Genomic DNA, 26255 nt, shown 5'->3' with positions numbered 1-26255 from the left:
CACTCAAATGGCAAGTTGGAGTCATCACCAAGAATGAGTGCGTTGAAGACGGGATCCAGTTCAACCGATTCGCTAAATTGGGGTATGTGGAACGTGGTTAAAAGGTTGAATCCTCAACTTTTCCAAATTTGTTGAGAGACTGGATCATCGTTTGTGAGAAGTGTTACTTTGGATGGAATGATTGTCGAGTTGTCTATAACCATTCTACTTGCAATTTTACAGTTTAAAAGTGGTCGTCCAACTTGAACTCTGGTCCATATAATCTGATCACCACGAGATATATCCCTTCTAACTTTTAGCTTACCACACTTGTCAAATTCTACTGAATCTGATTGTGTATGGAATATCACCTGCAATGTGTTGATTGGTGATGACCATACCCAATTAATGATTTTGATTCGATATTTGACTGAATTTGGTGATACTTGAATATCCTCTCCAAGAAATGAAGTGGTGTTGGTGTCTTGGTATTGACCAACTGTGACTTGTAATAGTGTGCGTTGATTGAACATTCTTGCATTAAATACCGATTCACTGGCAGATGTCTTCTCCTCCCCTTGCGTCCACACGAGATTATCCATTGATATTGTTTTAATTATTGATTGGTCATGATTGATTTCACGAATGAATTGAATTCCAGTCGTAAAATTGACAACAATACCAGTAATAGTTTGATCGGTGGATAGAAGCGACACTCCGTTATCCCAAACGGTTGTGTTTAGTAATTGACTGCGATTAACCAATGCTGAGCAATCCAATAGGGGTTCATGACCACTGTTACATTTGCATGTCCCAAACGTGGCATTGCAAATTCCATGTGCCGAGCAATTGTTAAGACACTCTTTCGCAAGAGATACAACTTTGGTTGTAAGCATTTCACCAACTCCAATTTTAACAGTATAATTTAGATCGGTTGAATAAGGTTCAACACTATCCAATGAGGAAGTAATTTGTTGATAGTTTTCTCCAATGAAACTTGGTGACTTGCATTGTTTTGATTGAATGCTTATCAAAACATATGAACTATCTTTTCCAAAATGATTACCATTGATCGTAGCCTGTGATGCTTTTCCAGGTATAATACGAGTAATATTGTCAATGATCGGTTCGTCAGTTATATTAAATGTAATCAATGGTGTGTAATAGTTAACATTTTCAATGTTGGATGAAATCGTCTCACCATAAATATTATATAGAATATTATTTGATGGTGTGACATTTGAAGTATCATTATAATAATACAATGGAGATAGTGTCCCTTTGAAAGGGCCATTATTTCTTGTAAAACTACCATCTTTGTTGTTGAATGAGATAACCTGCCAAAATCTAAAGTTAGGGTAGTCTTTGATATTCAATGCTTGACTGAAACATTTATACATTTTTTCAGATTCTATTGCACCAATATATGGAGCATTTGGGGTTGCGCCCATTGTTACGTTATCAAATCATTACTTGATTGACTGTTTCATAGTCTCCACCAAATAGAATGGTTGAATAGAATTGTTTGTCACATACTATGATAAGATCTATTAAATAGACATACCCCAACATTGACCAGTGTACATATTAAATAATGGTTGATTGGTTGCTGGTCCACTTGAATAGGAATAATTCCCGGTGCCTCCAATGTCTCGACCAGAGACCCATGCAATCGTTGTAGTCGACAAATTTGTTTTAATAAAATCCCATTCTTGTTTTGAATCAAGTGTGACAAGATATGATTTAAATGTATTGCTTCCATAGCCTGTACATTGGTTAATAGCATCTGTGACCATTTCCTCCTTCTGAAGTTGGCCAAAGACGTGTTATGTTTTCATATATATATTGACAATGAATAGGTGCAATATAAAACAATAAAAGCATTAAAACAGCTTCTTACTATTAAATGTGACATTGTTGTGATGTATTATTTATCTATTATTATTATCTATCTGTCTCTCTTTTGCTTTTATGAATGTCAAACTATACACTTTATCACTCCTTTTAAATGATGTCACTTTTGGCGACAGTTGGTTGACTAAACATCATTTTGAGTGATTCCCATCCCATGCATTGATGACCGATCGATGCCAACAATCAATCAATCAAAGCCAATTTCTTTGACCAAAAAAAAGGCAATCACCACGCATAGCATCGACACAAACGACCGATACCGATACAAATCACTCTATTATTTCGGATACTTTGATGATTTGGTTGTTGTTGCTTGGCTTTGGTGTATATATATATGTTGTGTGGCGGTGGTGGTGATTAGACAGTTGAACTACCAATTCGAGAGAGAATGTGATGGTCAAGTTGTTCTTTTGTTTGTTGTGATCATAATCTCGCATACATCCTCTCTCTCTCTCTCAATTATCTTTATAATAATACTTGTTTTGGTTTTTATGTTGTGATATGCAAGCATGATTTCTATTAGTAGGTGTTTAATGATATCATTGATTGATCTTTGTTGTCTCTTTTTGGAGGTTCAATGATTGATCAGTAGCTTTGAAGGTAATTATAATCACTTTACAGTAATATCTTAATTGAGAGCCATGTCATTGTGCGTATGTGCTGATTGCTTGTTGTTGTTGTGATTTAACTATTAGTTTGTTGTTGATAATTTGATGATACGATAAACCAATGCTCTATAACTCTGATCTGTCGATTGTTGTAATGATTACTATTACCTACCATATAATATCGTATCATTGTATGGGCAATATATCTATCGTCGAAAATTCCGGTTTAGGTCCAAGGTCTAGGGAATTACACAATATGTGGACAACTCAATCATTGAAGTAATCCAAGTATAATGTCATTGAAGATTCTGTAATAATGTACCTTTAGTTTTGTGTGTGGCGTCATGACCTTCAAAAAATTTTATCCCTTGATACCATGAAATGATCACAATGTATCAACATTAGAGGTAATGGTAAAAGTAATAGAAATTTTGGATAGAATGTACTGATAGTTATGTGAGTGTGGCACGATGAAGATATAATATACCAAAATTCTGACAGTGACGTCGGGCTTTATTTATATTAATTTTGTTTGGAACCCAACCCTTATATATTTTTTGGAATCCAATATTGTATTCAATTGGAACAACAGATGTTGGCAATCAGTTGGCTTCCTTTGTCATATTCCATATGAAGATGCAATAATAAATAGGATCAACGTTGGCTTATCGGCATTGGATTTACTATTCCCACATTCATAATATGACAGATTAGTTCAACATTACATTTTTAAATAAATAAATATATATAAAAGAGATGGTTTTATTATCTCTCTTTTTTTTATTTTAAAAGAGTATATTATTATTATTATCAATACAAAACTTGGCGGAAATATTACAATACCAATCACTTTTTTTTGGTTCTGGTTGGGTTGGTTTTAAAATAATTGCCTTCCAGTCTTTTTTAAAGTATGTTGACCAAAATCTTCTTTGACTTCGTAGGCTCGCTTCTGGGCTTTCTCATCCGAGCGTACAATCTTTACAACTTTTCTACTAACCAATAGTCTGTGAGCCGTAGTTAATTGCTCTTGTAGATCTTCACATTGATCCACCATATTGTTGTATTGTTCTTTTAATAAACTATTTTCATTATCCTTTGATAACAATTCCTTTTTCATTCTTTCTTCAGTCTCTTCATGAATTTTAATAGAATCATTTAATTTTTTTGACCTATCCAAAACAAATAAATTTAAATTTAAATTAATATATCTATATTTGATCACCTATATACTATTATGTTTTGTACATACACTGAAATATTTTGATTTTGAATTTGATCTTTCATTTTCTTTTCTTGTTTTAATTTGTTCTTTAAACTTGTTAGTTCATTATGAAGATTAGTCATTTGATTCTGTTGTATTTTAGTTTTCATTCCAATATCCTCTTTATATAATTGGAAATCTTGTAAAAGTTTATCATTTGCATTTTTTGATAACTAAAGTAAAAATAATTAAATTAGATATATTATATTTTTGTTTTTTTTTGTTTTTTTTTTAACTTACCTTTAATTCATGTAATAATTTTAATTCTTTTTCTTTTAATTCACTTGATTCTTGTTGTAATTGAACAACAGATAGATCAAGGTTTCTTTTATCCAATTCACTTTGTTCCAATTGTAGTTGTAGGTGTATTGAAACATCTGAAGATATTGATTGATCTAGTAGACTACTATTATTGTGACCATTTTGATAGTCCAACGATAGATCTAGGATGTTTTCGGTTGAATTGTGTTTCAATGGTGAAATGGGTGATAGTGGTGATGAGGTGATAGGTGAGAACGACGTTGTTGTTGTTTGATCTTCACCTGACAATAATTTACCCAAATTAATTTGTGATGTTGAAATTAATTGTTGTTGTCTGTCTCTTTGTGTCTCCATAAGAGATTGTAATCGGATTGCTAGTTCTTTCTTTTCTCTTTCAATCTCTGAATATTTAATGTTGCTTTCGGTCAAGAGTGACTCTATCGATCTGAGTTCCTCTGACAATTGCAGCTCGCGTTGTTCGAGTATGTTGACCTTGGTTTGTAGCTGTAGTTTGATCTGCATACTGAGCACCTCTTCTTCGGAGAGGTTTCCAATAACCTCTTCAATATTGATGTTTTCTGGGCCGTTCAAGTCATAGTCTTCATCAAACGATGTAGACGATATACTACGCGACATGGTCGATAGTGACGACGAATCGTTTGCATCGGCACCTTCAAAGTACTCGTCGGTCACCTTTTTACGTTCCAAATACTGCACGACCTGTGTAGCCAACATCTTGTAGTCTTCGAGTTGCTGTCCCAACGTGTGAATCTTGAGCTCGCGACCTTCAACCTCTGTGAGAAGTTTGCGCTCTGTTTCCTTGGCGCCCTTTTGATCGGCGTCATTTTGCTTGATTGTATCGCGTGCACCTTCTAGTTCGGATCGCACACCAATCAGTTCCTCTGTCGTTGTCTCGTATTTAATCTTGATCTCTGAAATCTCGTCATTGCACTTGTCAATCATCTCTTGACACTCTTCTCGAATACGGTCAATCTGTCCCGACATGTCTGCCATTGCCATTGGGTTAAAGTCAATGGGTGGCGATATCGCCGACATGGGAGACTGAGAATATGCGACCGAGTGGCGGTTGGGTGACGACCCACCTGCCGCCGCATGGTTGCCCGTTGGCGCACCCGGCGCAGCGCTGCCCGACAACGCAGTCGAATGTCTTGCCGTCTTTGTCTTGGCTGCCGCTGTCGTTGACGCACTTGGCACTTGTTGTTGTTGTTGCTGTGCAGCGGTCAATATAGCAAGATCGGGCAATGCAGATTTACCCGGGACATAGTCTGGCGACTTCATATACTCTATCAACTTTTCCAACGAGTTTGTGTACATTTTCAGAGTCTCTAGTTCCTTGGTCAACTCGGCAGCCGATTTTTGTGAATTAATCTTGACCGTGTTCTTGATCATCTTTGCACGAGCTCCAAACTTCAACGTCGATATAGATTCTTCGAGATTGGATATATGTGGCGAGCACGTCACCATCAATGTCGTCTTTGTGTTGCCACCCAACGACTCTTGCAAAATACGTGTCAACTTGGAATCACGGAATGGGATATGGTCACGTTTCGAGTCGGTCAGCGCCATGATACAGTTTCCGAGTAGCGATAGCGACTGATTGATCTTTTTAGCTTCTTCAAGTGTCTGACCCTCAGCACCCGTCTTACTAATCTTTTCACTGCCAGCTAAATCAACCAAGTTCAACTTTCCACGCTTGATACTTCCATCGGGCGACTTTTGTTCGATTGTCAAGATGAGGATACTGTGCGACCGCGACGACCGCTGGTTCATGTTGGTCTTGGACACTGATCGCGACATTTCACCCAATTCCACAAGATGCATGATTTCATTCTCGTCACTAACAAACTCCTCGCACAAACCTTCAATCCAAATACCGTTTGTCTTGCTTTCTCTAATTTTGAGGTTCTTGTTTTTTGGGTTGAGAAGGTCTTTGATAATCTCCATGTAAATCTCTACAAATGAGCATTTGATGGTAAACTCTGATCCGCTCGGATCCTCTGCAATGCGGTTAAAGATGTGAACGCTGGCACGCGGCACAATACCCTGATTCTCGACGTCTTCGCGGTCGTCCGGTCCAAACATGGTGAACGTCTTGCCCGAGGACGTCTGTCCGTAGCAAAGAATGGTGCCATTGTAGCCATTGAGGATGTCGTCAATGGTCGATTGCAACTGTTGGAATATATCCTCTTGTGTCGTCTCTGGAGGAAACACTCTATCAAATGTAAATGGAATCGATTGGTCTCTATGAGGACCTGTCCCATTCACAACCAACTGTGTTTCCTCTGGAAACTGAGCTATACATGGTGATGATGTATCTGCTTTCTCTTTTGAATTTAAAGGACGGAATCTAAAAGTACATACAGTTAAGCGATTGATTAGATTAGCATATATCCTCTATTTAGTATAGTATAGTATAGTTATAATAGTATAGTATAATCTTACCTAGCCATCACTTTAATATTACAACTTGTTGCCATGTCTATCTATCTATCTATATGGTTGTTTACAACAACACTAAACAACACTTTCTGAATCCTATATAATATCTCTCTTTTCTCACTCTTCTCACTCTCTACCTCTCTTCTTCTCTTCTCTTCTCTTCTCTCTCTTCCTCCTCTCTACTCTATCTTTGCAGTAGTATTACAAACTTTATCTATCTACGAGTTAGCAATGATTCAAACAAACACTCACTCTGGGTTTACTGACCACTCCCATTTTAGTAATGAAGGAAAAATAATATTTTGATTTTTAGTTTTGATCGAACAACTTTTCTTTGGAGAAAGAAACTGTAGTCATTGTTCTCGAGTCGAGGTATTAATATATTTATATATAAATAAAAAGTATTAGACGCCAATATAATTCAAATTAGAAAGTACAAGAAATTCATATCTATTTAGAAATTATGCAAGCAATATCTTCTACTTTAGAAATTTAATGAATCTTTGAAGGTATTGACCTAATGGTGATCAAAAGCAGAAAAGTCAATGGATCAGTTCTAAGTAGACATGCACCACATACAGTATTCGCAATTCTATATTGGATTCCAATCTCTGAAGGAAATTTCTAGAGATCCCAATGATGATAGGATATTACAAAGATGATCATCTTATATTTTGGATTCTGTGATGGTAGTAGTCAACGGTTTACAGTAGCCCGAGGAATGGCAATTTAGCCATTAAACAAACAATGGTGACCATTACAACGCAGTCTGCAACCAATGGTGATCGACCTCGATGCCTTTACACAAGAGACGCAATACTTTGCTTTACTCGCCAATCAATCTGGCCTACAGGTGACGGGCATCACTTTTACAGGCTCGCCTACAAGCACAGAGTTTTCATCGTTTCTGGGCTACGTACCATTATCGAGCGGGTATCTTGGGTTGGACAACTGCACGTTTCAAAGTATTGGTCTTGGTGGAGCCGGATTTATATCGGCGCGGGGCGAATTGTCTATCACCGGCTCACTTCAGAGTTTCCCACGGCCTCTATCGGGATTGTCAACGGTACCTCGGTGGTAATCAGCAACACCGATATGATCGGGATCAACTTACCGCCGAGATCTTCCTCGTTGGTGTATGTCTATTACGGCCAGGTTGTCATGTTTGAAGGAAGCTATTTCGCCAGCAATAACATCGCATACCTCGTATCCATCAACTATGTGGAGTTGCTCAACCTGACAACCGGTACCCAGTTTGTTGCCAATACCGTTCTATACGTGCTTGATTGCCTGTCAACCAACACGTATATATCTGGTGGCTGCGAGTTTGTCGGGAACCAGGTATTGATGATTATTATTAATCTCGACGCGCTTGATTTCTTGAGTTACGTCTATGTCATTGACAACTCGTTCGTTGCCCAAAACAACGGAGCCAACATCATCGGAGTGACTAGCGGCACACTGACAATGACCGACACTGTGATACAGAGTAATAACGCCACCTATGGCGGTGCCATCAATGCCGAAGGCTCCACTGTCACGCTCGTCGGAGTGACGATTGCCAACAACGTCGCCACCGTCGGAGGTGGGATATGGGCCAATCGGTCGTTTGTCAGAATTCACAACTCACGCATCATTGCAAACTCGGCAACAACTAACAATGGCGGTATTGTCATCTATGGTAATTCTATTTTGGTTCTCTTCAACGCCACGATAGAACAAAACCGTGCGTATGACTACGGGGGCTCGGTCACCTGCACAGAATCAAAGGTTTATTTGGACGCTCACAATCGGATCATCTTGAATACCGACAAAAATGGGACACAGTCTAGTGACTTTGGGTGTTTTATCCTATATCCAAGCTCTCAATGTATCATTACCGGTTCAAGTTGTGGAGGTAGTGACGATGTATCTTGGAGCAGTGATATGTCTTGGAACAGTGATTACAGTTCCTCAGAGGAGGCCGGTGGTAGTAGTACTGAACATATCGTCAGAGACAACACTACAAAGATTATTGTACTTGTGGTCGGACTGTTAACCATTTTAATAATAATAATAATAACAATAATTATAATAATAATAATTATAATAATTATCAATCATCACCATTACCATTAAATAATGGTACAGGGTCTACAGGTATACCAATATATAATAATTAATTAATTAGAAGAGAACATCATTATTATTATACATAGAATTAAATTAGGGAATAAATATTATCCTTTTATTTTCTAATCTATCTATCTACTTTTTAATTTTATATTCACCAGAAGATAATTCAATTTTATCTTGATTTTGTAATCTAGTGAGGAATTGTTTTAGATCGGTCATGGAACTAGTATAAACATCTGGATTAAACATTGTCAACATATTGTGCATTCTATCGATTGGCATTGATTTGAAATTGGTCAACATGCCAATCACAAAGTTCTCGACTACATTCCATTGCTCCTCTTCCTTTTCCTTGTTGGCTGATGAATCGACATCTTCCTCCTCTCCTGCCTGTGTTGTACCAGAGTCTGTCTGACCAAATCCTTCTTCCTGGTCGTCATCATCATCCTTGTCCTTGTCACTTGTTACAATCTTATATACACCTCTTTCAAATTCAATTAATATTTGTTGATTAATCCAATAAATTATTTTTCTTTTAACCAAATCTGATTTCATTTTTAATTCATTTGATATTTCTTCCAATGTTAATATTTCTAAACAAAAGAAATAATTATTAATTAAAAATGATGATTAAATATTATTATTAATAAATAAATAAATAAATATTTACCTTTTGATTCAAATAAACAAATAATTGAAGCATGAATTGGTGAAACTGTTAAAGTAGTAATATTTCCATTGATTTCAATATCCAATTCAACAAATCCCATATGTTTATGATATTCAAGTTTTCTTGGAGCTTTAATTTTTTGATATTCTTTGTTAAAGTTTTCCATTTGACTAAATAAAGAGAAAAGTAGATTAATAAATAAATAAATATATATATATATTTCTTTTTTTTTTGTTTTTTTTTTTCAATTACTCTAAAATATTTTGAGGATAATTAAATTCTTCATTTTTGTTAAAGGTAGGCCAAAATAAATTGGAGAGGATGAGTGAAGAGAAATTTGATTGTTTGAATTGTTTGGATATTTGTTGATTGAGACGTTTGGAATCTTGAATGTCTTTAATCATGATTTCACAACTCTGTAGACTGTGTTCGCCAAATCGAAGTTTGAGCAACTCTACATTTCTGATTTCCTTGTCAATGTCGTCATAGTTGGTCATTGCATAGAGTCTTTGAGAGAGCATGAGACGATACTCATTGACAAACAAATCGGTACTGTCATAGATATTGACCAAACTAGTGATAGTATCTTTATACTTTTGTATTTGGAGTGTTGGATGTGACTCTTTGGTTGCAGGTTGCCACTGCTTCTTCTTTTTTGTTTTTGATGATTGTTGGTCTTGACCTTGGTCTTGATCTGCATAGTCATCAATGTAAACGTCAATATCGCCGTCGCAGATATGGTCACCTTTGGTGGCGGTGGTGTGGTCCGTGTCTTGATCGACTTGACAAAAGTCGGCATAGATATCACTCTCTTCGTCGGTGCAACTTGAAATGATCGATCTGATAGTATCCTCTCTCTGTGAGAGATAGGTGCGGATGGGGTGTCCGACCGCATCAACCACAAAACATGTTGGATCGATCAGTTTCATTGCCTGTATAGTCGATATGAACTGCGTGATAATGTCGTTTGTATTGGCACCCGGATGCAACAGACGCGCCTTGAACTGTCGCACCAAGCTTGCTATGAGTGATTTTTGGATAGGAATCTTTTGGTAGCATACGGCCAAGTCCTCCAATGCCGGTGTGCTGTCTGGAAACTGCACAATCATATCAAACAACTGACTGATCCTCTGCTGTGAAAAGTTGTCATAGATTGAAAACTCCATTCTATTGCGCCATTGCTCAAAGACATCTTGTCCTCTTGCTCTGAAATCCGTGCTGTCTTGTCCATCACGAAGAAGAATAATCGATAACCATTTAAATATAATATTATCAGCCCATTTAATTATAGATTTTAATAAATATTTATCAAATACATCTTTACATTTTTTCTCTATATTTTCTGTAATCTAAATAAATAATTAAATTAATATAATCATAATGATAGTCTATTACATATACTATATACTATACCTTTGACAATAAAATAGTAGTAAATATATCTTCAGAGATAATAATGAAATTTAACTTGTTTAATTTAATACAAAGATTGATAAATGCAATCTCTTTGGTATTAATATCTGTAAATGATTCATTCATAAATGACATTTCAATCATTGATGTTTGTGATCTTTCCATTTGTGATAAATCTCCATGTTGTTCATCTTCCTCTATTTCTTCTTCCATTTCTTCTTCTTCCTCCATTTCTTCTTCCTCTTCATCATCATCATCATCATCATTTAAAATTGATATTGGTTTTATAGTCTTTTTAATCTTTTTCTTTTTCTTATTACTTGAACCAATAAACGATTTTGAAAAGGACATGAATTCCTTTTCAAAAAACTTGAATAATAGATGATCAAACACCTTTCGTTGTGCAGTTGTATTGGTCAATGATGTCAAGAGAAGAATGTGAACTCGATCGATCCAATATGATAGTTTGTAGTCGTTTCGTGGTGACCCTGCACTATACAATGATTGAATGGTCGATTCAATCACTCCAAACACTCTATACAACACTTCGATAGCATTGATAAAATGTGTGTTGTACTTGTCGTCATAGTCAATCGTTGATTTCAACAACAGACCATCAACCTTTCCCAATCCTCCAAAGTATTCCCAAAACTCTCTACATAAATGATTATTAAAATAGATCTTTATATTATCTAAACAATACAATATATAACATAATCAATATTTTGTTTGTTAATGTCATTCATTCATTTAGTACTATCCGTTCTTTAACATACCAATATACCAGTGTAATAAGAAATCAGATATCTCTAATTCTTTAATATCTACTTGATCGACTTTTGATATGACAGATGTCAGTGGTGATGTCTTGTATGTACATTCTACTATTCTATTAGATTTGATATATTGTTGTTGTTGAGTAGTTGCAGTACTACTACTACTAGTACTTGTACCAAGATAAATATCTTTAGTTAATGATATTTTACTAGTTACTTCATTCCACACCTTATCTATTTCACTACTCTTATTCATCAGTCTATCCATCTTAATATTACTCTCCTACTACTTGATAATAGAGTTTGCTAGAAACAGGTAGATAGATAGTAAGATGAATTCAATGAATAACAATGATCGGGTTCTCAAAAGTCAAGTTCACTTCAAGTATGAAATAAATTGGCGGCAAAAAGCGTCAATAATGAATTAATTAAAAGTTTGTGGATGATGGAAGATACAGTTATGTATGATCCCAGTATCACATTCATTTTATTTATTTGTTTGATATGGTGAGGTGAGGTGATAGGTGAGAGGTGATGGAAAATGGTTGAGTTCGATTGATTGGTGATGATTTGATTTGATTGATTTGATTATGGATGTGATGAGTTCTAAATAGATAATATGTATATATTTGTGTCATTTATGACCAAGGCAGCAACTATTTACCAATAATGGTATATATAGTGTGAAATATTGATATATTGCTGCCCTGGAAGAGTTGGTGGTGTTGCGTAGGAATGGTTTGCGGCATGATTATTACGATCGTGTATTATTTTTTATAAAGTTGTAGTTATGAGTTGAAGTGAAGATGGAAGGGGAAAAAAAATATTTATCCAATTGATTTTGTTTGTTGTTGTTGTTGTTAACATGTTGGGTGAATTGAATGGAAATAGATAGATATAGTGGTACAAAACATATGTGTATAAATTACAATTACAATTACAATTGGATAATAATATTTGTTTGTTTGTTTGTTGGACGACTCGCCCGTTTAGGTACTGTCAGTAACTTCGTTGGAAGATGTGGTTGTCTTGGTAAAGGTTTCCATGGTGACTCCTTCTTGGGCAAGGGCAACAGTATTGTGGGAAATGTCAATGGTGAAGGTGTCCTGTCTGTTGGTATTGGTACGGAACGTCTCGTTGATGGCTGGACCTTGGGTATACATCTCACCAAACTTGGGCAAGAAAAGGATGGCCATCGATGAGAATGTAGTGAATATACCACATGCACAAATAATAATGGTTTGATTGGCAATTGATTGTGGTGATACCATTAATGGAATAACTAGAAACGGAAATAGAATATAATTAGTTAATATTATTATTCTTTTTTTAAAAAAATAGGGATAGATTGTGTATCCAATGCATACCAATGAAAAGACAGAAAGCAATGGCGTAAAGACAAGTACTAACAGGACCACATTCGTTGAATTCCTTAATGTCGACGGAACGGATCTTGAAAGAGATGAAACAACCGACCAACAACATGATACCGTGGAAGATGAGGAGGATGTAGAGGACAACGTCACCAGCGTGACTGGAGCTACAGGCATTCATAGACTCGTAAGTGCCAAGACCATCAATGTTGAGACGTTCAACAGCCTTGATGTCACCAACGGCAATCCAGACGGCGAGGATGATGGCGTCGAGAATGAGGATACCCAAGAACCATGGAATCAACTTTTTGTTTGGAATGTTACGACGCTTGAGCTTGGGATTGTCAAAGAGCAACCAGATACGGAAGTTCTTGATCAAAAGATTACCAATCATAAGAGTGTAACCAAGAGAGATTAACCAAATACGTGAACGACAAAGTGAGGTGGTTGGATTTTGTGACCAGATAATAATACCAGCAAAAATGAGAATACAACCAATCAAAATTAAAACGGAAAACAATGGACTGGCAGACTTGATAACCTTGGCATTTCTAAAGAGTATAATTACAACAATTGAAACAATAGCAAATAGAATGAAAACACCAGATGGAATTGATAAACCTAATGTAATTGACTCTTGAATTGGAACCTAAAAAAAAAAAAAAAAAAAAAAAAAAAAAAAGAAAAGTAAGTATTAAATTTTTTGAAAATAATTATTATTATTATTAATATTATATCTTACATTGGTAACTGGAATTGTATATAAACCAAGATTATATTCAAGTGGAGTGATTGGCATTGTGGCACCCCAAAAAGAAGACATGTTGACACATTGAGTTCCATATTCGGTCATGTAACCTTGGTTGCAACGGTATGGTTGGTAGGTGATGTTGGAACGAAGCTTTTCACGTTCAAGGTTGAAAGCAGTGATGGTGGTATCTTTGACACGGAAACTCATTTCGTCAAATTCGATGGCACCGTTGGACAATTCTCCTTGGAAGGCGTCTTTGGTCCAGTTTCCATCTTGGATACGTTCGGCGAAACGGGTTAAAATAACGGTCCAGTTGGTGAGGTACGAGATACCCATTTGATCACCATAGATGAGACGTTCGGAATAACCGGTTGATCCGAGACCAAAGTTGAGACGGGTGGCCATGACTTCCTCTTGTACAGACATGTCATCTTGCGACTGACCAATCATGTCGACGTTGTGTTCATCGAGCATCTTGCGAGAGGCACCACGGGCACGATCGGGATCCATCCAGTTCAAAGTATAGGCGTACCAGACGTTGACGTTGGGGTTGGCAGTCTTGGCACCAATGTAGAACGAGTTAAAGGTAAAGGCCTTTTGCACGGGGTTACCGGGTGCAATAAACCCAATGTTTCCAGTCTTGGTTTCGAGGCCTGCAAAGTAACCGATCAAAAACTGCATGGTACCGCTGTTGAAACCGACGTTGACGACATTCTCTAGGGTTGGCTTGGCACGGCCACGTAACATCCAGTAGATGCCCTTGCCCTGAGTCTTGTTGGCGTAGGCGGTGGCAATGTCCATGTGGATCTGCGAGCTTGGGAAAATAAAGTTGTATCCGAGGTCGATGATCTCTTCGATACAATCCTTCAGCTTTTGGTCAGTGTCGATCATAGAGTAGGCGATGGTTGGCGTTTGCAACTTTAGTTCACGTTCCATACGGATACGTCCGTCATTGACCATGAAATTAAATCCAAGATCAGTCACATTGCCACTCATAATAAGTGCAAATTTAACCTCTGCTCCATTGACTGATGGTGACAATAAAAATAGGAATATTGATAAAATTAAATAAATGGATAATTTTATCATTTTTTATAAATTAAAAAAAAAAAGTATACTTATAAAAGTTATTCGATTTATATTTATATATATATATGTATATGTTTGTCAAAGATTGGGATATATAGAAAATTTACTTTGGTAATAAAAAAGGATTGAAGAGACACAAAAAAAAATTAAAAATAAATATTTAAAAGAAAAGAAAAGATTATATGGGCTTGGACAAAGTCTCGATCAATCAATCGTCCCGACTATTTGATGGTTGGTTATCTTGGTTGAGATTTGAAAGTGATCACAAAAAAAAGGACAAAGTATGAAAAGGATAAACAGATACCTTCTAATCGACTGGATGTTGTCTCTTGTGAGATTTTTTGCCTTGGGGAAAAAAAAAAAACTCCTAAACCGTTTTGTTTGTCTGGTGAAGGTTTGGACGCGCGCGAAAATGATGTGTTGTGTAGATCTTCAAAAAAAATAAAACGAAACTAGTTCAAGAGAAGGATGAGATGATGATCAAAGAAGGTGAGGGTTGAAGGCGAAGTAGATAGATGATGGTGATAGTAAAGGTTAAACACTTTATCCTTTGGTTTTGATCGTAAGGGTTTGAAAGAGTAAGAAGGGGAGGGGCTTTGTGTAGGACCTTCCCGAGGGCGATAGTAGTAATATAGTAGTGATGGTGATGATGAAAGATATAAATAAATAAGGGATGACTTGACTTGTTTGTTTGTTTGTCTGTAGTGATAATAATAAAACAACAACAATAGAATTTGATTTTGTTTGATGGGTTGGGCTGGGCTAGCGTAGGACGAAGAGAGATAGAGAAAAAATTAATTTAAACCAACACTAGCCCTCCTCTAGCTGCCATCATCGATGAGATAGATGTGAAAATGCCACCTAGCTCTACCATTGCCAAGATTCAAATAACGTACGAGAGGAGACAGAACAGACACGAGTCTTTTTCTCGTCAACGAAAATAATCTAATTCAAATCTAACCCTCGAAAATGATTGGTCATCCTGCAAGACATCTTTTGAAGATGAAAAAACGAAATTGGTAGATCTGATGGGTGGTGCCTAAAATAATAAAAATAAGCTCAGCAATAACAACGTTGAACATCATGATGGTGAACAAAGGCAAGTGGGAGTATCAAACGAAAGGATGCGACCCATCTGATCCATAGGAGAGTTGGTGTGGTTAGTCTCGGTCGGTTGTTGTGTCTCCAAAGATGGATTTAGGGGTTTGCCTAGGTGGCATGTTGTAACATCTAAGGGCAGTTTCCAACCGTTGGAGAGGATGACGAAAGGACACAAAAGTTCAAGTTTTCACTGATGACGATTTTTTAAAAAAAAAAAGAAGCAGGGGCAAAAAGCGCGAGGAGGTACCTCTTTTGGGCGCAGGGCATCATCTGTAGGTATCTGGAGATATCTCACTTTGGATTTTTCTATTCAAAGCCATTGTCCAATCAACAGGAACCTGAAAGTTAATTAATTAACGCCTTTTTAGACGAGTCAAAGACATGGGAGATACCAGTGAAAATGGATAAAAGGTGCTAAAGTGAGGCGCAAAGGGAGGAGCTAGCCGGTAAACAGAGTGAGAGGAGGAACCGTAGCCCAAACGACTCGGCACCCCCTCTATCACTCTCGGTCGAACAGTTAAAAAAGAGAAGAGAGTTGGTCTTGAGATTTTTTCTGTCTGGAGATTGCAGATGAGATCAACCAATAGGACAAGACTAATAATGCAACACTCTAAGACTACTGGCGACAAACTATGAAGGAGAGAGGGAAAAAAATAAGATGTTTGGTGAGTACTTTCAAATTTCTTTCTTTTTAAACATAATATGATTTACATTAAACGATTTAAAGGAATTAAAGGTTGAGGACGATGGTGTGAGTTGGTGACAGCAGTAAAATATTAAAAACAGCAGCAAACTGCCTAATTGGCCAATATCACTACAACACCAATCAGATCACCAATTTTCCAACCCACTCGACCAGTGCCTACCCCCCTGCAACGGGGCGAAATTTGCAGGACTTTGTTGGCGAGCAACAGCAGAATCAGCTGATCCATCAACCAACCACAAACAATTTCTTAAATTTAATTTCTTTGTTTGTTTGCAATATTTGCAGCCTGCTTCAAACTTCCACACCATCCACAAGATTTAAATACCATCCAACCCAGCATTCTATTATTCATCATCATCATTCTTATTATTATAATCATCTCTTCTTATCTTTTATATATATACATACAATGAAATTCTTAATTTCCCTTCTTGTTTTAGTTTGTATGGTCTTTGTTGCCAACGCTGGAACCTGCCCAGATAGCCCATTCATCGACGCTTCACTCGTGGGTAGAGGAAAATACAAAGATATGGCTAAACCTGTATTTATTAATCAAACCATCCCTTTTCTTTTTTTTTTTCCATCCCATTCACTCCTACTCTCTTTTCCGACCTATAATTATTATTATAATTATTATTATTATTATTATTTTTACTATACTCTTTAGCCATACGTCAAGACTCCAAAGGATCTCAATTCTACTGAACTCCACAAGCATGAAAACTGGATGAAGCTCGCTCTCCAAATCACCAAGGCTGTCAACGGTCGTTTCGGTGCCGTCATTGTCAATGAAAACGGTACTCTTGCTTGCACTGGTGTCAACCAAGGTAAGATCAACCGTATCAACCACGGTGAAATCGTTGCCATCAACAACTGCTCCAACCTCTACACCAAAAACATGTTTGAAGGCTGGACCCTCTACACTACCGGTGAACCATGTCCAATGTGTCAAGCTGCCATCATGTGGACCAAGTTCAAGACCGTTGTCTTTGGCTCATACGTCTCCAACATGTACTGTGAACGTTGTCTCAACCAACTCCCAATCAGCTCTGCTGCCATCAACTCTCTCGGTTACGGTATTGGTCACTACACTGAAATCATCGGTGGTGTCTTGGAAAAGGAAACCGACAAGCTCTTCCCAACCTTCTGTAAGACTCCAAAGGCCGACCCATCTGGTATCCAAGCCGTCTGCAACAACGGATGGTCCCGTAAGTGCTCTACCACCAACTCTGCCTTTGGTGCCTTTGACCCAGCCGTCCAAACCTACCACTCTGACTCTGACTCTGACTAAACCATCAAACTATAGCTTGTTTATAGTTTAGTGATTGTCTTTTCGTCAAGTTTGTACTTTTCCCTATCAACCTACTATTCACCATTATTTTAAATCTTATACATACCAACATACCTTTTAAAATAATAAATAAATGAATGAATGAATAAACATTCTTTCATTATCGATTTAAAATATATACACTACTTTTAAAATTAATTAATTTTATTTGTGAGTACTTGAGAGATGACAATGAAATGAGTGGAGACTACCATCATTAGTTTTTATTTTTAGATTAAATGTATAATAATAATAATCATCGATCAAGTTGTATAATATAATATATAATAATAATAATTGTATAGTAGATAGTTAGATAGAATGTACTCTATCAATAAATCAAAGGTATATGACTACGATATCTATTCATACTTTTGTGATAATGAAGAAGAGGCGAGGGAGAGAAGAAAGAGATTGGCATTCTTGAAACAATCAGCTGCCAACATACATCTCTTGAACAAGGCAAACGCAACCTTACCAACAGCAACTACAACAACTACATCAACAACAAATAGTTATTCAAACTCTTATGACTATTGTAGTAGTTGTGATGAAGCTGATAAAGAAGATGAAGATACTGAAGATGAAGAAGAAGAAGAAGACACAGAAGAAGAAGAGTACAGCGACGAAGAAGAAGAGGAAGATGAAAAGGATAGAATAATACCAATACCAAAACAAAACAATACAACTGATTTTGGATGTTACACCAATACAACTGTTACTGTTAGTAGTAGTAGTAATAGTAATGGTTGTACAACTGCAACTATATCATCATCAACTAATAATAACAATAACGATAACGATAATAATAATGTAAATAATAATATATGTAATAATAATGTAAAGAATAAGAAGAAGAAGAATAATAATAATACAAATAAGATATGTAGTAAGATAAAGAGACGACAAATGGAAGGAAATAATAATCATCATGGTATGGTAAAGAGTCCAAAACCAATATACGTTTCATCGGGAGGAAGTATGAGTAGTTATGATGAAGATTGTCTGTTTGAAGACTACCAAGATGGTACTATACAGCTCGACGGAGCTGCAGATCTACATCGTCAACAACAAGACCTACACCACAAACTCAACGGATCACATAGTAATAGCAGTATTGGAAATGGAATCAATGGCAATGGCGGAATCAACGGTACCAACATGTTGTCACAAAACTCTAGTCACAATGGAATCAATATACAATCACAACTCAATCGTTACACGTCCGAGGATTTCAAGAGAAAGGATTGGAATGATGAATTTCAAACATTATTGGCTCATCCAGATACTGAACAAAAGTTTAGTAAATTATCTCATTTGGCAAGAGACTTTGTTGCTGCTGCAAAGAATTATGTATGAAAGAGAACATAATCAACTGAAATTGAAATCAAAAGACAATGGAATTACTAATATATTTTATTTATTTATTTATTTATTTATATTTAGGCAACAATTATTATTAATGAATTATGTTTACCATATAAAGAAAAGAGTTTGGCACCTGTTGATGTTGGTGGTATTGCAGGTGGTATGAAGTGGTATTGTCAAGGTATCCTATTCAAGTTTGCAATGGATACAATGTTGAGTGACGATTGTTGGATGTATGGTGGTGATATGCCAAGAGATGATTATGCTTCAAAAGCTGCTTCAAATGAATTAAAAGGGTTAATATCTTATTATATGACTGGTGTTCAAGGTTTACATTATCCTCTTGTAAGAAAAGATAAACAAATCAAATAATTTCCAAACATCTTTATTTATTTATTTATTTATTTATTTTTTAGATTGCATTAATTGATTATAAAGGATTTAGAATTATAGCATTATCATTATTACCAATTAATACTGATACAATTAGATATGGATCATGTGATAGTGGAACCATTGTACATTACGACGTACCAGACTTGAATACAAAGATGCGAGAGGCTGGAAAAAAGATAAACTTGAAACCACATAAAGTTGGAAGTGATCCTGAATTTACTAAAGTATTATCAAGTCCTGGTGATATTGAAGCTCATTTGGGTTCTGTAAGTTGAAAACTTAAATATAATAATATTTAATATATATTCTTGAATGAATTATTAATTATTAATTATTATTTTAATTTGTTTATAGGATAATAGATATTATGTAATTGATTTTAGTAGAACATTTCCACCAGAGGCATTGTTAAAGAGAACAGATGTAAATAGAAGAAGTATATTTTATAATTTATTGAGACCCGAGTTTGTGGCAAAATGGAGCAAACCACTTTGTAGTGACGCGTTTACAGGGTGGCAGAGATTAGACGAGGAGAAACAAGAACACAATAAGGAGATTGAAGACGCAACAGAGTATTTGTTGAACCAGGCAGTTAGAGAATTGGCAGATAAATTGGATCGAGATGTCAAGGGTAAAATGCTTCCAAGTGCAGCTGCCAGTAACCCAGCATCAAATAATTTATCGGCAGTGACTACTGGAGGAGCTGGAGGAGAAGATCCAACCGATTTTAATGAAATCAAAACACAATTTGCAAACAAGTTTCTACCAATTGTAATGAAGCGTTTGGAACTTGGTAATACACCACCACAAATACTACAACAGCAACAACAAGTCGCAGGAGAGATTAACAATACACAGGCGTCATCTACGATGAATGATTCAATGGATTCAGTGGCAACATCTGCCAGTATGCCAGACACACCCGTTCGAAAACATGTTAGGTCTCTGAACCAAGTGAAAAATGAAACACCCAAAATGTTGTCAACACTCAACGAAGAAATACATCGACTAGGTATTAATCTTAGACATATGGGTAGAATTCGTCATTTTTCCTTATCACTTAAAGTTCGTGATTTATTATTACTTGAAATGACTGCAAGATCAATTAAAGTAAGAAAGAAATTAAAAAATAATAATAATTATTTAATATATTAATTTTCTTTTCTTTTTATTTTTTTGTTTAGACAATTATAAAAGATGAAATGAGATCAAAAATGAAAGAAGTACAAGGATTATCAGAAGAACCATTTAAACAAATTGTTATTTTAATATTTAATCAAGTATTGGATTATCAATCATTGATATGGAAGAGAATTAGAGAGAGAATCAAATCAAAATATAGTTTGGCATTTATGAAACTGGATCCACGTGGGTCTGGAACGATTATTGAAGAGCAAGAAGAGAATTGGATGGACTCTATTAATCCACGAAACTTGTTTGAACGACTACAATATCTGACTGGTATATCATTATCGCCAATCGCACAACACGAGTTTACACGTGACCCATTCTCGTTTCAATTTGTAGATTCTGATATTCAAGAGATCTATGCCAATGTTAAACATATGAACATTGTCGATTATGCAGAGGGTATGGCACTGAGCATGGCCGCCAAGTCCAAGAGTGGACGAGAGCAGTTGCGTCTGCTTAAAATGGCCACCTCCAAGTTCCAGTCATCTCTTAAATCCAATCCCGACAATTTCGACTGTATTTGCCAACTTGGTAGAACGTTGATTTTGCAGGCCAATTCGATCAATGTCGTGTCGGGTGCGTTCGGCAAGAACCTCTATCTCAGAACACTTGAAGAGGCAGCCGCCAAGTTTAAAGATGCTATCCAAATAGCACCTACCAACTGCAAGGCATACTATGAGTTGGCACATCTCTATATCCTCATTGCACAGTATTACCACAATGTCCCCTTTCAAGCTCAGAAACACTATAAAATGGCGTCGATCGAATTTGACCATGCTCTCCGATACTATGATCAACAACAATCAAACTATGTACCACCCAACGCCTCTACAACCAAACACATTACAAAACGTATCATTGTGTCTAGTGAAGGTGAAGGTGAAGAGGAGAGAGCAGAAAGAGAGAGAATTGCCAAGGAAGACTTGTTCACCACTGTTTTTGCAGACACCAAGAAATTGTTTGATTTTGGTAAAGAAGGTATGTCGATGTCATTGATTGGTGTAGCAAATATTTGCGAAGTATTGGAAAAGCATAGACCTAGAGATGTTGGAGTAAAGTTGTTGCTTGGTAAAGCACTTGTCTATCGACCATCTCATCACGAAGATTCAAATGAACGTCGACAACAGGAATTCTTTGTTCAAGCCTACACTAAATTCAATCATGCTCTGCTAATTGATCGTGATGCAGTCTATGAAGCAATCTTTAAAATTGGTAAAGATATGTGGATCAACTCGAAACTAGGTAGTAAACGTCTCTACTATCCAACAGCTCTCATCTTTAGACTATTGGTACAATATCATCCTAGTCCAGACAACAAAATCTATTCAATGTATTCAGATTCTCTAAATGAAATGATTAAATTTAATAGTGCAAATAATGATGATACATTTATAATTGAATTATCAAATCTTTATGATAAATTATTTAAAATGAATGTATGTAGAAAAATAATAGAAAAAAAAAAAAAGGAAAAATTTAATTTATTAATTTATTAATTTATTTTAGAATCAATATGTATTAGAAAAATTAAATGATTCATTAAATAATCAAGGACAAAGTTTAGTTGATTTATTGGTAATGGCAACTTATTCAAAAGAGATTAAAGAGAGAATGAAATTGGCAATGAGTGGGATTAGATCGATTGATTTTCATCGTACATCGATCAATGATCAAGTGATGGGTATTTTAGGAGAATTCTTTGACAGCACTGGAACATTGGCAAGTTTGAATCTTAGTTATTGTCCAAAGGTGACGGATCAAGGGTTGACAGAGCTGTTGTCAGTGGTTGGTAAACATTTGGTGTCTCTTGATTTGTCGGGATCGCTGATTACCCAAACCACGATTTCGGTCATTTCCAACTTTTGTCCATTGATTCAATCACTTGACATTCAAACTGTCCAATGATTGCAGTCGAAGCACTACCCTCACTTGCCCAACTCAAGAATCTCCGTCGTCTCGACGTCTCTAAATGCAAGATTGGCAGCGAGGTGATTTTTGCATTGGCATCACTGCCTCTGTTGATCGAACTCAATCTACGAAATGAAAACAGACTGTCTGACGATACATTTACAAAGGGTGGATTCCCATGGCACCATCTTGTCAGTCTCGACTTGACATCGTGTAGTAAATTGTCTGATGTCTCGTTTGTCAGTCTTCCACCATGCCCCAATTTCCAAACTCTTATTCTCGAGTCTTGTTATAATTTAACCGATGTCACTATCAACTCTATCTCTACCAAAATGACATCACTCACCAAACTATCACTAAAAGGGTGCAAATTTATAACAGATTCATCATTGGTACCATTGTCACAGAGACTTTCGAAATTGCAAGACCTCAAATTGTCTAGATGTCATTCTATCACCTCAGTCTCTCTCCAAGCCATTGCCACCAACCTTTGCAACACACTAGATAAAATCGATCTTTCAATGTGTCCACAACTAGAAGAATCATCCATTCAAAATCTAATCATTCAATGTCCAAAATTAATCTCTGTCAATCTTTCTGAAAATCCAAATATTACTCAAAATACCCTAACTATTATTAATGATTTAACTAATCTTTTACATTTAAAATTGGATTCTTGTCCGTATGTATTAAAAAAAAAAAATAGAAAAAAAGAATAGGAAAACAAAATAATTAATTAATTCTTTTACTCTACTAGTAAATTGATTGATGATGGATCATTAACATTTTCAAATTTGGAGAAATTACAAACATTGTCAATTCAAAAATTACAAATTAGTCATCAAAGTTTTTTAAATATGACTACAGTATTGAGCAAGTTGACCTATATATCATTGAAACAATGTTATCATTTAAATGAATTATCATTTACTGGATTAAATTTGCTGACACAATTAGAGTATTTGGACCTAAGTAATAATAGTAGAGTTTTGGATGGTACAATGATATCAATTTGTAATCACTTGAAAAATCTAAAGCATTTGGATTTGACACTGTGTATTAGATTGACGACAAAATCATTTTTACAAATTGGAAAACATCTTCAATCACTAGAAACACTTATTCTAAGTGGATGTGCCAATTTAAATGATGCCAATGTGATTCATTTGGCCGAGAATCTTTGTCTGCTCCGACACTTGGATTTAAGCAGTGCTGGTCTACTCACAGATCGATCAGTCCATTTCCTAGCCGACCATTTACTCTATCTCGAGAAACTGTTCCTTCGTGAATGTAATAATATCACTCAAGCTGCCATTGACTATATCAAGAGTAAATGTACACTTTTTAGACTCACTCGTCTATCTCTTCACTCGCTACCATTGGTTGGTGAACTACGAAATGCTTCACCATCTGAAATCTTGAAACCAATTAAAATCAATGAAGGTACTACATCGGAATGGAGACTACAGGCAAAAGAAAGAGCAAACAAACAAAAGGAACTGGAAAAGACAGAATCACTACAAAGAGAACAAGAAAAAAGAATGCAACTGCTACAACAACAAAAGGAAGAGGTGGAAGCAAGACTAAAGAAAAAGAAAAGAGAAGAAGAGGAACAAGCGAAAAAGATAGAGGTTGTCGAGATACGATATCGCGACTATGAAGAGTCACTAGGTTACAAGGAACTTTTACAAAGACCAGTCACAAACCCTCCCATCGACCCAAACAACTTGGAAAAATATCTAAACGATGAATCATTCCAACAAGTATTTCATTTGAAAAAATCAACTTTTTATTCATTACCAAAATGGAAAAGTGATAAACTTAAAAAAGATCTTAATCTTTTTTAAAAATTAAAAGAAATTTATAATTAATTATACAAATAAATTATAAATAAATAAAGATATTATTTCCATCCACCATTTCCATTTCCATTACCATTATTTTGATTTGAATCATTTTTGGGTTTGAAACCAGTATATGATGATAATCCTTGGGTTGATGAATATGAATCTTGTTCTAAATATTGTGATGATGATGGAGAGTAAGAGATATTAGATCCCTTTGAGAGATTACATAAGTTTTCTATTAAAAAAAAAAGAAATGAATCAATATGGAATGGAATAGAAATAATATCTTTTTCTAAACATACTAAATAACATAATTAATTAATTAATATTTGATTTGAATTGAAAAATAATGAATGAATCCATCCAATTTATAAACATTCTTGAAGGACCTGTTACGAAAAATGAACAACAGTTGAATCGGTGTTTTCCGTGGTACTTGTTACGTATCCTCTTTTTTTGGTACCACCATCAACTTTGTTGTTGTTGTTGGGTGGAGTATACATTGAACATAAAAATGGAACTATTTACTGTTAACGTTTCGTTTGATCAAGACCAGCGGTCGGTGGTTTGATCTCAACAATCAAGATTTATTTACAAGTTGGGCAAGAATTGAATGTCCATATTCCCATCCTATTATTATTATTATTATTATTATTATTTGTCCTTTTGTCTTTTACCAATTATCATATCTACCACCTCTACCACGATTTGATCTACTTGCTTTAACATCTGAACGTTTCTTTTTCTCTTCTAACCGTTTTTCGTTTGCATAGAGTGGAGCATCTGTAGGCAGACGCTCCTTTGGTATGATGGAAGCATCTGTCAACAATCTCTCTAATTTTTCAAATACATCTTTAATGTTTAATCTTTGTTCTCTATGTTTCATTGATGTAATCACAAAATCACCAGAACTATTTAAATTCTTTGCATATTCTTTCTAAAATGAAATAGAAAATGTAATGAATTAGTATTACTATTACTACTTATTACAATTACAACTTTTTTTCATTTCATACTCTTAGAGTTTCTTTACAATGATCAGTTAACCAATCAGCACGATAAATATTAAATCTTGCTTCTACCTTTGTTTCAACCTTGTTTACATTTTGACCTCCTGCTCCACTCGACCTCGCAAATGACAGCTCTATCTTTTCTCTTGGTACATGTACTTTAAATCCGCTAGAGTAGTACCTAACAGCAAATGTGCATTGTTGTGTAAAATTCTTTAAAGATGATGATAAAGATAAGGATAACATCAGGTCGCTGTGTGTGATTATGTGTAGTGATGCAAAGGAGGTAGCTTAATTAATTTGTAACCGACAAAAAATTTCAAAAAAAAAAAAAGTCTGTTGGACAATCGGCGCCCTCACAAATCAAAGTTAGTGAAATGGTGTGGCAGATTTTAATCATATGATTATTTTCTATATATCTTAGATTATATAATAATAATAGGATAAGTACAGACGACGACAACGACGAAATAAGAATATTGGGCAGTAAAGTAAAGTAATATAAATACACTTTTGTAGTAAGTGTTACGATAATTAATTATCATCCATCGCCATTCAAAAAACAGCTGTATTACCCACCAACACACACTACTACCACCACACAACAGTAACGGTCATAATTGATTGTATTGTGTATATCACTTTCTTGACACCAACCCTAACAACAAGCAACAATAACAATAATGATAATAATGGCTCCACCTCGGTCGGAGTGTGTGGTTAGGGTT

The 26255-nt window shown here is 35.6% G+C and overlaps 10 protein-coding genes across 10 annotated transcripts; 4 read left to right on the top strand and 6 right to left on the bottom strand.

Annotated features, from left to right (window-relative positions):
• Nucleotides 1–113: 113 nt before the first annotated feature.
• Nucleotides 114–1430, bottom strand: DFA_03064 (uncharacterized protein; the record flags this gene model as incomplete). Its single annotated transcript, XM_004362613.1, has 1 exon — nt 114–1430. One exon carries the CDS (start codon nt 1428–1430, stop codon nt 114–116), a length of 1317 nt encoding a protein of 438 aa, XP_004362670.1.
• Nucleotides 1431–1529: 99 nt separating this feature from the next.
• On the bottom strand, nt 1530–1894 carry DFA_03063 (uncharacterized protein; the record flags this gene model as incomplete). The annotated part of the gene is made up of 2 exons (XM_004362612.1): nt 1530–1784; nt 1880–1894. 2 exons carry the CDS (start codon nt 1892–1894, stop codon nt 1530–1532), a joined length of 270 nt encoding a protein of 89 aa, XP_004362669.1.
• A 1484-nt stretch (nt 1895–3378) lies between these two features.
• kif5 (kinesin-1) lies at nt 3379–6521 on the bottom strand (the record flags this gene model as incomplete). The annotated part of the gene is made up of 5 exons (XM_004362611.1): nt 3379–3670; nt 3751–3935; nt 4003–5708; nt 5904–6391; nt 6487–6521. 5 exons carry the CDS (start codon nt 6519–6521, stop codon nt 3379–3381), a joined length of 2706 nt encoding a protein of 901 aa, XP_004362668.1.
• A 1429-nt stretch (nt 6522–7950) lies between these two features.
• DFA_03061 (uncharacterized protein) lies at nt 7951–8681 on the top strand (the record flags this gene model as incomplete). The annotated part of the gene is made up of 3 exons (XM_004362610.1): nt 7951–8213; nt 8346–8516; nt 8654–8681. The coding sequence occupies 3 exons, from the start codon at nt 7951–7953 to the stop codon at nt 8679–8681; spliced, it is 462 nt and encodes a 153-aa protein (XP_004362667.1).
• A 49-nt stretch (nt 8682–8730) lies between these two features.
• On the bottom strand, nt 8731–11725 carry anapc2 (anaphase promoting complex subunit 2; the record flags this gene model as incomplete). The annotated part of the gene is made up of 6 exons (XM_004362609.1): nt 8731–9191; nt 9269–9438; nt 9521–10617; nt 10682–11000; nt 11223–11373; nt 11458–11725. The coding sequence occupies 6 exons, from the start codon at nt 11723–11725 to the stop codon at nt 8731–8733; spliced, it is 2466 nt and encodes an 821-aa protein (XP_004362666.1).
• Nucleotides 11726–12446: 721 nt separating this feature from the next.
• On the bottom strand, nt 12447–14670 carry grlF (G-protein-coupled receptor family 3 protein 6; the record flags this gene model as incomplete). Its single annotated transcript, XM_004362608.1, has 3 exons — nt 12447–12739; nt 12825–13479; nt 13573–14670. The coding sequence occupies 3 exons, from the start codon at nt 14668–14670 to the stop codon at nt 12447–12449; spliced, it is 2046 nt and encodes a 681-aa protein (XP_004362665.1).
• Nucleotides 14671–16886: 2216 nt separating this feature from the next.
• DFA_03058 (CMP/dCMP deaminase) lies at nt 16887–17768 on the top strand (the record flags this gene model as incomplete). Its single annotated transcript, XM_004362607.1, has 2 exons — nt 16887–17018; nt 17145–17768. 2 exons carry the CDS (start codon nt 16887–16889, stop codon nt 17766–17768), a joined length of 756 nt encoding a protein of 251 aa, XP_004362664.1.
• Nucleotides 17769–18128: 360 nt separating this feature from the next.
• On the top strand, nt 18129–22555 carry DFA_03057 (leucine-rich repeat-containing protein; the record flags this gene model as incomplete). Its single annotated transcript, XM_004362606.1, has 7 exons — nt 18129–19160; nt 19254–19520; nt 19592–19837; nt 19926–20681; nt 20756–22198; nt 22269–22485; nt 22512–22555. 7 exons carry the CDS (start codon nt 18129–18131, stop codon nt 22553–22555), a joined length of 4005 nt encoding a protein of 1334 aa, XP_004362663.1.
• Nucleotides 22556–22663: 108 nt separating this feature from the next.
• On the top strand, nt 22664–24517 carry DFA_03056 (uncharacterized protein; the record flags this gene model as incomplete). The annotated part of the gene is made up of 2 exons (XM_004362605.1): nt 22664–23352; nt 23428–24517. 2 exons carry the CDS (start codon nt 22664–22666, stop codon nt 24515–24517), a joined length of 1779 nt encoding a protein of 592 aa, XP_004362662.1.
• Nucleotides 24518–24573: 56 nt separating this feature from the next.
• Nucleotides 24574–26145, bottom strand: DFA_03055 (uncharacterized protein; the record flags this gene model as incomplete). The annotated part of the gene is made up of 5 exons (XM_004362604.1): nt 24574–24729; nt 25113–25147; nt 25211–25454; nt 25534–25740; nt 26131–26145. 5 exons carry the CDS (start codon nt 26143–26145, stop codon nt 24574–24576), a joined length of 657 nt encoding a protein of 218 aa, XP_004362661.1.
• Nucleotides 26146–26255: the final 110 nt, after the last annotated feature.

This window comes from Cavenderia fasciculata, assembly GCF_000203815.1.
Source record: "Cavenderia fasciculata unplaced genomic scaffold Scf_Dfasci-G-b-205a01.r1-3, whole genome shotgun sequence".
Lineage (NCBI taxonomy): Eukaryota > Evosea > Eumycetozoa > Acytosteliales > Cavenderiaceae > Cavenderia > Cavenderia fasciculata.
Note: the sequence above shows the minus strand (reverse complement) of the source record. Positions and strands in the feature narration are given on the sequence as shown.